At 37.2% G+C, this 11804-nt stretch overlaps 1 protein-coding gene across 1 annotated transcript in view; it reads left to right on the forward strand.

Annotated features, from left to right (window-relative positions):
* LMAN1 (lectin, mannose binding 1) overlaps positions 1 to 11771 on the forward strand; it is a 29247-nt gene extending 17476 nt beyond the window's left edge. The window contains exons 11-13 of the mRNA XM_082352992.1: positions 6378 to 6531; positions 8114 to 8235; positions 8543 to 11771. Coding sequence (XP_082209118.1) covers positions 6378 to 6531; positions 8114 to 8235; positions 8543 to 8579 — 313 coding nt within the window. The 3' untranslated portion in view covers positions 8580 to 11771. The remainder of the gene's footprint in view (positions 1 to 6377; positions 6532 to 8113; positions 8236 to 8542) is intronic.
* The last annotated feature ends 33 nt before the right edge of the window (positions 11772 to 11804 follow it).

The raw sequence follows: 11804 nt of genomic DNA on the forward strand, positions 1-11804 counted from the left end.
GCTTCTGTGTTCTTTCAACAAACCCCCATCTTTTTTAAGTATTTCTTTACTCTCTGGTAGTGTAATATGTTTCAAGCTCATCTTGTATTTTCTGTGCCCGAGCTCTAGAATCAACCACTTCTCAGTGAGCCCTGGTTCCTTTTATTGGAGAAAAGTATTTAGAAACCAAGATCTGGGCACTAGGTGTGCTCATTACTACTGGGGTGCCATTGCTTCTAGGCCCTCTCAGTGGGCAGGTCTAGGGAATATGTGAATGTATACTAATCCACACGTATTTTTGTATCCCTTACTCTACATTTGTATTAAAAAAAAAACACGAGATTATACAGATACTTTGGATTTTGGTTGGACTGGACTGAACTGAAAACTGAAGGGCTGATTTTAGCCTTCCTCCTTTCCCTATTTGAAAATTCTTTCTCCAATAGGGAGAAACCTGGTTCTTATCTCTAATGTATTTACTTATTGGTATAGTTTTAGTGTGTGCATAAAGTATACATAAAGTGGTTTCAAATTATTAAGCCATATCCCTATGAGAAACACATATAGTGATGGATTTATGTAAAGCTCCTTTTGCCTCTAGCCTTACAGTATCTAGTCCAGACACTATTTTCCAGGTAGTTAGTTTAGTTCTTTTCTTCCCCACTCTCTTCAGTATGGTTATGATATTCATTTGTAACACAGTTAGGTTTTCTGTTAGTGTTTGCATTTCTCCTACATCCTGGTTGATTTTAATTGTTTATATTTTGGGTATACGAAGGGTATGTGAATGCTATGGTTCTAGGAGCCAGAATATATTTATTGAGGTATCACTTCCTCTTCATCACTGCTGCCCCACTTCCGTTCTCTCCTTCTTTCTAGCTGTTTCCCATCCACCCCCTGTTGGTAACTCATCCCATTAATTTCTGGTTTGTTCTTCCTATATTTCTTCTCCACATATGTATTTTCTTAGCTCTCCTTCTTTCTGATGTAAATGGTAGCATGCTTGAGATACTGTTTTGTGCTTGTTTTACTTAAGAGTAATACTAGAACATCTTAAGATTCAGTTAGTGGTTAGCAAAGCCTAGCCATCCAGTTGTATTATCCATGCAAACACTTACTTAGGGTAGTTAGCAATCCATGTAAATTCCCCCTTATTAATGAAGGACAAATGTCATGCATGCAATAAGTTAATGTAAAAACTGAACTCAAATTTCTGAATTTGTCCTCTAAAGCTTTTTCTTCTGAATACGCTTCAGAAAAAAAATGCAAAGAGATAGGAAATATTTGCCTTTTATAGAGAGGGTGGTTTGTGTCTTTATGGATTTCCACGCTCTTAGGGGATCATGGAATTTTTTTTAGCAGAAGCATGTAGTTCAGTTGTCTCCAGTTTACAGAAAGAGGGGAGAAGGCTCTGAATGATAAAAGATCATGATATGAAAACAGAACTAGTTCTCATTATCTCTGTACTCTCAGGTGCTATTTTTAGCATACCATAAGTCCTTGCCAATTTTTATTTAATTATAGAAAATTTTAAACATACAGAAAAGTTGAGGCTAACAGAAGGGCCTTCTCTCACATCCCCATCACCCAGTCCAGCAGTTACTAATAACCAGATTTTGTCTGCCTGAGCCATTCATTATAAAGTGCCTCCATGAGCCTAAGTTTTAGCCAGTGACGGCCGTAGCCTAAATCCATCATTTCATTAGAGGTGAAGAAGGATGACACTCTTATTCTAAAATTCCCTCTCCATTTAAAAAGAATTTCTCTGATTACTTACTTGTTATCCTGAAATAGTTCAGGAAAGGCAGGATAAACACTTGATTCTTTTTTATCATTTTTTAGAATAACGAGTTGGTCCCCTGGCAGTGTCCAAGGTTAAATGATGAGATAGTGAGAGGTGATGTTTGTTTGATTGTTTTTCAACTCGTGGAGTTTAACATATTTTGCTGTTTTACATTAGTCTTTATAATTGATGTTCAGATTGTTTCGTCTTTGGGCGCTAGCTGTCCCTACAGGTTAGCTTCTGCATCCTTTTGATGCAACCGCAGTAGTCTTTGGTAGCTTCCTTCCTTTCAGGTGTAAGACTTCCCAGGCTCCTCTTGTATATTTCTGTCCCACACGTGTCACAGGCATCTTTCTTTGGAGCCCTGGTCTTTTAGTGAGAAATGGTCTGTAAAGACAGTGTCGTGCTTGATGCTGCTGCATTGCCATTGCTTCTGGGCCTTTTCCGTGGACAGAGTCACTAATGTTCTTTGAACTTTGCTATTATTATGTGTTGGCTGTGTTGTTAATTGGCTGTAATTTTTTTAATAAGTTCTTTCTGGTGAGCAGGCAGCATTTAGCATTTCATGTTTACCTTTACCTACATTTTTGAGTACCTATTGCATTCTGGGTACTGTGCTAGGCATTTTTACATGAATATTTTCACATATTCTTCTGGGATCTCGCTCTTAATTTTCATCTTCTGTACCTTCAGCCTGTCCCTGTAATATAATATTTAAGCTATTTAGTGATCTTTATTCATTCTGTATCTTCGCTACTCTCATTCAACATCTTCACCACTCTCTTCAAGCCCCATAACTCAGCCTGCCATTGACATTCTTCCTGGGAGATGACATTGTCTCGTCCTTCGCCTCCTCTTTGTGCTGCACCCTCCCTCCCCGCACTTGCCTCCATCTGCACAGCTGTTGCCCAGGCCAGTCCTTAGCCCTGGATCCTGTTCCTTCTACTTCTCTGACCCTTGCGCTTTAGTGATCCTTTCTCTGTCTTCTCCCTTTAACTTACACCTCATACAAAAGGGCTTGCTCTTCCGTTATTGAAAACTAATCAAAACAAAACGAACCTTTCATTGACACTTTCTATTATTTTTACTATTGCTTCTCTTTTTCCTTCCTTTTTAGTGAGTTTCTAAAAAAGTAGACCAAACTGCCTGTCTTCGCTTCCAAACCACTGTAATTTGTCCTGAAAGCACCAAACTGTTCTTTCTGCAGTCAGTGGTGCCCTGTAATGAATACCTTTCCGTCCTCATCCTGCTGGACTTTCTGTAGAAATTGACACCTTTCCCACTCCCTCTATCTTGAGACATTTTTTTTTCCAAGGCTTCTAGCATACCACTCACTCTTGATGTTCTTGGCCTCTGCTTCTTCTTAGTTTTCTTCATTTGTTGGTCATCCTTCCATTATTCCTTAAAAGGCATTTTTTCTCTAGTGTTCTCTGCAGCCCTCTTCACTTGACCTATTCCCTAAGCTACATATGCCCTCCTTCCGTCACAATCCCATCCTCATAGAACCCTCCTTTATCCTTTAACACTCAGCTCTGGGTGCCCAGCTAAGTTAAATGCATCTTCATAGAACTCTAGATGTGCCTCTATCACATTGCTCTCCTGCTAGTCTATTAGTCTCAGCAGGGCAGGAATTATATTTTTCTTGCACAGTTTATATCCCTAAAAATTGCCTGGCTCGTAACATGTAGCAAATAAACGTTAGCAGAATCAACAGGCAAATGAATGAATGATGACTCAATCTTTGTGTATTAAAAAGACATTTATGTATCTGTAAGCAAGTTCATGCTCTGGGAAGCAATATTTTAAAATGCAGATATGTGAGAAGGTTGTATATTCTGGGATGCTTTATTCTTGGTAAGTATTTTAGAGATAGTAAAATATAATTCTTAATTTGGGTTTAAGTGGAAAAGCTTAGACTCACATGAATTTCCTTGAGCATGTGTGCCATTCAAAGAAGTTTTAATCAAGACATGTCATTTATTCAGAAAGCACTTGAGATATTTTGTAGCAGGTTTTTAACTCTTCATTGCTCGTATAACTCAAGTAGAATTTTTGAAGATTTTTTATTATACTTAACATTCAGCCTGACCTACTCTGTTATTTCTAAGTAATTTTAATATTTGAGTTTCTTTTTTTTGTTGTTTTCTTCTAGCAAAGCTTTTATTGATAAATTTATTTATTTTTGACTGTGTTGGGTCTTCGTTGCTGCTCATGGGCTTTCTCTCGTTGCAGCGAGCGGGGGCTACTCTTTGTTGCGGTGCACAGGCTTCTCATTGCGGTGGCTTCTCTTGTTGCGGAGCACAGGCTGTAGGCGCGCAGGCTTCAGTAGTTGTGGCACGTGGGCTCAGTAGTTGTGGCTCGCAGGCTCTAGAGCACAGGCTCAGTAGTTGTGGCACACGGGCTTAGTTACTCCGCGGCGTGTGGGATCTTCCCAGACCAGGGCTTGAACCCATGTCTCCTGCATTGACAGGCAGATTCTTAACCACTGCGCCACCAGGGCAGTACAACTTTTACTGATACTTTTTAAACTAAATTTTACTTCAAGGAAATAAGTTAGATAACTTATTTATTAATTCATCCAAATTGCACTGTAACTGTTGAAGGCTGTCAGAAAATCAGAGACATTCCTGTTCTCGGATAACTTATGCTCTATGAGGGAGAAAACCCATATACAGTATTCCCTCCATATCCATGGGATTGGTTCCAGGGCCCTGCGGATACCAAAATCCAGGGATACTCAATTCCCTTATATAAAATGGTATAGTATTTGCTTATTACCTCCTGTATACTTTAAACCATCTCTTGATTGCCTATAATACCTCATACAACATATTGCTCTGTAAATAGCTGTAAGTACAATGTAAATAGTTGTCTGTGTGGCAAATTCAAGTTTTGCTTTTGAGAACTTTCTGGAATTTTTTTTTCTGAATATTTTTGATCTATGGTTGGTTGAATCCGTGGATGTGGAAACCACAGAAAAGGAGGGCTGACTGTATACAGATACAAAGGAGAAAAGTATGTGTGATGTTTAGGGAATGGTTGCATTTGACAAGGAAGCCTTCAGGGAGAGGAAAGTATAGGGGAAAGGCAGTAGTTTGAACTGGCCCTTCCATTTTAGACCCTCCCTCTTGGAGGGAAGGGTCAGGACTAGAAGAAGCATCCCAGACACAGAGGCTTTATGTGAAGGATATTCTCAGGGAACATGAGGAGCCAAGACGGGTGAAAGGGAACAGTAATATTTTCAGGTAAATTGAAATTCAGATATGTTCCTTTCTTTCTTAATAAATAGCCCTGTTACGTTTCTGCCATTATTTAAAAAAAAAAAAAAATTGTAGTCTCTTACACTATCATGCTTACAGACTCATATCCAAATGGCATACTCAGTGGTAGAGCTCTTTCTCTTACATCTGAATAGTGGAATCACATCTTACATGGGGATTATATTCTGAAGTCAGAGTGTAAGGTAAAATGTATAAAGTCAAAATTACCCTTCAAAAAAGATACCGTGGTGGAGACTACCACACCATTGCTCAGTATGCCAAACAACCAGTTTTTCCTTCATATCTGTAACAGATAGATGTTCTTTAGTTGGTGTCTGGTTGAAGCACTAGGTTTGTATATAGGGGACATCTGATAGAATTGTAAAGAGAAATTGAATTATTGATACATTTGTCTTATGAGTCCCTGAGACCGCCTCTAGGTTCTGTGGTCTTCTAGAAGTGCTTACCGAACTCAGAAAAGCTGCTGTACTCACAGTCATGGTTTATTGCAATGAAAGGATATATAATAAAATCAGCAAAGAAAGAAGGTGCATACAGTGGAGTTAAGGAGAAACCAGGCACAAACTTTCAGTTGTTCCCTCCCAGTGGAGTCACACGGACAGTGTTTATTCCTCTCAGCAGTGATGCGTGACAACATGTGCAGAGTGTCGCCAACCAAGGAAATTCACCCAAGCCTTGGTGTCGGGGTTTTTTATTAGGGGTCAGTCACATAGGCATGGAGCACCCACATGACTGACCTTAACTACTCAATCTTCAGTCCCCCTAGAGGTCAGACTGGTACTGCAGCCTAAGGCCCCAGGCAAACAAACATAAATCATATTGTTGGCCTGGCCCAAGGCCCCAGGTAGACAAAGACACTCTTAACAGGCAGGATATTCCAGGGGCATAGAGATTATCTCCCAGGGGCTAGTCATGGGCCAGGTCTGAAAACCTTTGGAATGTGCGGGGTTTGGGCAGCCCAGGCCTGATGGGTTAATCCTTTACTGCACAACATTAAACACTTAGAAAGATTTAAGCTCATTAAGAGTATCATCCATTATGTTAATCAGTAGCCATTTATAATATTGGTTTTAAAAACAAATTATTTAGTAGTATTCTCCGTGGTTAGACAACCTTTAGTGAAAGATAAAGGCATAATATTCTAGTTTTTATAAATTATTTTCTAATCTTGAAGACAGTTTTTTAAAATACTTATTTTGTTTCTGGGGTTTTTTTCTTTGTTTTTTTAAATGATCTGATGCATTGGGCTTAGAAATATATCTAACCATTTGAAATCTCTGACTGTAAAAATCATCTTTCTAGTGATTCCATTGTAAAAGGATTTTCTATTTCAGGAATTCCGTGAGTGAAACGGTCAGACTGGTCAGTGGCATACAGCATCCTGGGTCTGCAGGGGGCGTTTATGAGACAAGCCAGCACTTCAGCGACATCAAAGAGCACCTCCACATAGTGAAGCGGGACATAGATAACTTAGTGCAGCGAAATTTGGTGAGCTCTCTTTTCTTCTGCTTTATGATTATCACAGTCTTCTTTTGGAAAGGAAAACCACATATTCTGCTGAAAACGTTTTAACTTTTAAATTAATGCCAGTGCTCCTTCTTAATATTCAAGGTAGAATTACTCCATATGATTCAAATGTCTACATGTTCCACATCATGCTTCCATAGCCTATTGAATAGAATTTTTTAAAAAATAAATTGCTATTCCAGTTAGTGGAATCATCACAATCTCAGACTTCTTTTGTTCTAGGTTCTTTTCTATAAGTTCTCTTTTAAAAACATGTCTCTTGTTATCAGTAATGATACCTTTAAACGGCTTTGAACAAGGTAAATGTCTCTTGACACACCCATTTGTTAGACAGATGGGCACTGGGTAATTCATATTTCTCTGTCTAGGCTGTTCAGGAAGCGCAGATCTAAAACTGGCTGACTGATAGCAGCTTTCTTTAGGCAAGGTTTTTCTTTTTTTCCAGCTACTTTCTTGTCTTACTTGGTTCATTTTTTTAAGTTTTGTTTTATTTTGTTTTATTTACTTTATTAGGTCTTTTTTTTAGTGTAAGTCCCATCTACATTTTTGGAGATAGGCAATAAGTATTAAAAATAGGTAGCATATTTTTGAAGTTTAACATGCATAAGAGATATTATTTAGAAGACAGATCCCTGGAACTTTTAAGTTTTTAAGCTTTTCCCTAACTTATTTACTGGCTTTGAAAACCCTTATAAAATTTACAAATGTTTGTAGCATTTGCCTCTTCCCTTCCAATTTTTCAAATATAGCTTAATAGTTTTCTTATTGACCATTTTACCTCCCATCCAAAGCATTGTCATCTATTCCCTTAGTTCTGTTTGAGTTTATTTCCCCCCAACTTTTGCCTTTGTTGCAACGGCCAAGTTGATGCTGTGGGTAGTATATATCAATACATAGTGAAGACCTTTGTCCCATAGGTGTGAGCATATTGAGAACAACTAACCTTAGAAGCCATTCTGTCTGGATACCTTGATGAAATCTTTGTCCCTAGTATTTAATTACTTGCTTATAATAGAATGAATAATCATGGAAATAGGAAAAGAAACATTTTCCAAAATACTAATTAGTGTTGTTGAATGTTAGGAGATTGGGGTGGATGAGAGCTGAGAAAAGGCCGTTATCTCTGTCAGGTAGTTCATTGGTAGGGCAACCGTGTAATTGTCTGAAATAGAACACCTTGGAGAGTGAGGATGCCGCCGTTAATAATTACTCTAGTACAGCAAGTATAAACTGGGGGTGTCAGGGAAGTGGTGATCTGTGACCTTCAAGGACACTAAAATCATTGTCACTGTGATGAAGGCAGAAGCCAGACAGCAATGAGTTAGTGACGGGACAGTGAAAGAGTGGAGGCCTTCCCACATCGCCTGCTCTTTCAAAAAGTTTGTTGGTGAAAGTTAAGAAGGTGGAAGGCAATTATGAGATGAATTAATGAAAATACTTGAGTTTATACAGTAAACCATGAGTTTTATAAAGATTTCACATTTATTTCCTTTTCTAAAATACTGATTTGACTAATTGTAATAGAAAGTTCTTTGCCTTATAGCCATCAAATGAAAGACTGAAATGCCCAGAACTACCGCCATTTCCATCGTGTTTATCTACGGTGCACTTTGTTATATTTGTAGTGGTACAAACGGTGTTATTCATTGGTTATATCATGTATAGGTAAGTCTCTAAAATTTGACCCAACATTTTTCTGTATTTATTTAACTTGAGATATTCAATAAAGTTATCAAGGTCCATAATAGAACTTTCAATACCTATAAAATTAGGTTCATACAAAGCGAATATTATGTCTAGTCTATTTCAGTTCACACAGGAGTACATGTATAGGACATATGTTTATCTTCATGTATTTCATACTTCAAAAGGCATTTTTAATTTTAAGCAATCCTGTTTCATTCCAATGTAAAGTATATAGAACTTCTTTCAGTTTGTTTTGTTTTTTTTTTTTTGTTCTCTTTTTCCGTAGGACTCAGCAAGAAGCAGCTGCCAAAAAATTCTTTTGACCACCATTTTCATATGTGTACATCATGTATGTATGTACAAAATGTCTTTTTGAGGGAATTTAAGTATTTAAATTGCTTCGTAGTCTAAATTATTAAATTTTGTATAAAATAACTGTTTAAACATTGACTTGAATAAGAATAAACCTTAAAGACAACCATATGTAAATTTGTGCATAGTACATAAATCTATTTAAATTTCAGTGAATTTCCGGCCAGTAGAATACAGCCACTGAACAGAATATTGATAAATCAGAGGGTAAATAACAGAAAGGGGGCACCCCCATATATGAAAATTACCCCTAAGTCTCTGATGTTGGAGGTTTCTATCTTTAGCGTAAACACCCTTGCCCTCTTGCCCCCCGCCAAAATATGAGGTCTGAGAGCTACCCATCATGTTTATTTTGTAACCAAAGCCTTTTTTTAGAGGCCAGAATTTCCTACTCGAAGACTCAGTCCTGCAGTCCTTGAGTCTAATACAGCTCCCTTTGAAATCAAAGAATATTTTGTCTGAGAGTGTTAGGATCTGGATAATAGGCTTCAGAATGTTTATTGAAGTATTTTTTCCCTTCTGATTATCAATGATATATTTCACTTTTAAAGGAAATTGGAGGGGAGAATTAAGAGCTGCTCTTTGCCTGAAAAACCATTTAGGTGACAACATTCCTCTGATAATGGTTTTTATGGGTATTTTACCTGGTGATGTGTTCATTTCATGATTGCTCATATTCTTGAATGTCTATGTTCCAACAGTGTCAGTTCAATATTATGAAAATTACTCTGCGTTTATATCTCTAAATTCAACTCAGATTGCATGTCCTGAGTATATTTTAAGGTCATAAAAACTACCACTGCATTCTGATTTACATCACTCCATGCAACCTGGCGTTCGTGCTGCTGCATATTTGTGGAAATCAAGAAGGCAGTAGTAGAAGCAGTGTTAAAGTTTTTGAAGGCAAAATTTGAAAAATAGTGTTAGTACTTCTGATGTCTTTCTTTTAATGCCAGAACTAAGGATATTGTGAAGCACTTGTTAGTAAGTTAACTTTGAAATGTCAGGCTGGAAGGGGTTGTTGTACACAGTTCTAGGTATAGTAGAAACAATCTGTAAATGACATTTCATTTTGTTTTCACGACTGATGTAGACTTCAAAATACTCTTTTACTTTACCTCTTCTGGCTAGCTAAAACGATACCTTTCATTTGTCACAGAATCGAAAATAGTACCGTTTTGTAAACAGCACTATTTAATTCTTCACAGCCTTCATAAATTTGCTCTTAGTTGTCATTTACAGACTGGACTAACTGCCGAAAATCCATACAAAGGCTCTAAAGAACTCTGCATTATAGCAATACCTAACTAGCACTACATATGCAAACGGTCCCAGCACGGCTTTTTTACAGTAGCGTTTATCCTGGAACGCTGAACAAGAACATTCTAAAGATCACTCTCCTACCGACAGCCACTCCAACACAGAACTGCTTTGCTAGCATTTTTCCTTGTAGTGTTAGCATTTTGAAATTCATATTTCAGAGACATCATCATCACAGAATTTACTCTTATTCCATGAAAAAAAAAAATTAATACCTTCAGAAGAATGTTTCAGTTGTAGACTATGAGACTTGGAAATCCTCTTGAGATAAAAGGTTGCAAAATATCCAGTATTATAAAATCCATGGTCACGTGTGCCTGAACTTAAAGAAATGTTAGACCTATGCAGTATACATTTTCCAGGCTAAAATTCAAGAGGAATCATTCTGATCATTCCTAACACAAGCGAAGACAGCTAGGACAGAAGAGTATGAGCATGAACCTTCTTTTCTTTCGTACTGATTGAATTTGCTGAAAATCACTCAGTAAATCGGTTCATACAAGTTACCGTATTATTGGAAATTTGGTTTATTTTCCTCAAAATCGTCAACTTTAAGTAGCTCATTTCTGTAGAAAAATGTTTGCTCTATGGAAAAATCAGTCACTGCCAGGATTCTTTCATTTCTATACTATTTTATATAATTGAATTTAACTTCTCTCACACCAGCAAGTATTTTACAGGTGCCTTGGATTAAAACAAAATTGATTTTACAATTTTAGTGTAAGTCTTTGTGCTTATGCCACTTTAAAAAAGAAATGCAATTATAGTCAATATAATGGTTAATACTCTTATTTAATGTACCTCTTTGTGTTCTAATTGTTTGAATGTTTTATTCAGTTTGAAACTCTATGAGGCCACAATATTTTGTTATGTGTTAAAGGGATAATAGTGTTTCTCAGAGTGTGGTCTGTGGTCCATCTGGATCCTGGAGTGCTTGTTAAGAACACTGATTCCAGGGCTCAGCTCCAGACCACCTGAAGCAGAACTCGGGTGGGGGCTTCAGAACATCAGTCTTCAGCAGGCGCCTCAAGGTGATTCTGAGCGCTGCTGTTGAGAAGCACTAAGATGGGGCGTGAACAGAATCAGTCTCTTGTTAACTTCAAAGCTGAGCTGAGAGCTGATGATACAACGTTTTCATTGTCAATGACATTAGCAAATGTGCACTGATTCTCTTATACTTACAGTTTTTTACTTAATGTTCTTTTTACTAAAACTCTTGGTTTATTAGCAATTACAAACTAAACCCAGATTGCTGCTTGTAGCTCTTGGTACTTTGGTTGACAGCTCTTAAACGTACAAAAAGCATCTTCAGATCATGGTCAAGCCATGAAAACCCCCATCTTCAAGATGGCCTGCTAAAGCTTTTTGCTTTCCTGATTGTGATTTTTGTGACATTTTATCTCAGACAGTTGTACTTTTTGATAACTTGGGGAAAACAAAAATTACTTGAATAAGAGATTGCCTGACCCGCTGCATTGCAGAGATACAATCTTTGTAAAGAACATAAGTGACAGTTGTGAATATTAAGATGTGATTATCTTTTCCTGTCCATGTGCTTATCGCAGGGGGATAGTGAACAAATGGGTATATTGGGGATTTTTTAATTTATAAGATCTAATGTAAAATCACCACTTGCAACTTTTTAGATCTGTATGTTGCCTGTTTAATATATTTCTTTTAAAGTTTAAAAGGGTTTTCTATCCACTGTTAATTTCAATTGGATAACATTTTGTCAAGTGTTTTTTTCTGATTGTTAATTTGATGCTAGCTGGAATTCAAGAAATGACATTGACCTTATTCAAATAAAGAAATATTTTAGTAAATTTACTTTTTTCCTTCATTGGTCTCGGGTAATA

The sequence above is a fragment of the Balaenoptera borealis genome (genome assembly GCF_965194805.1).
Source record: "Balaenoptera borealis genome assembly, chromosome: 14".
Lineage (NCBI taxonomy): Eukaryota > Metazoa > Chordata > Mammalia > Artiodactyla > Balaenopteridae > Balaenoptera > Balaenoptera borealis.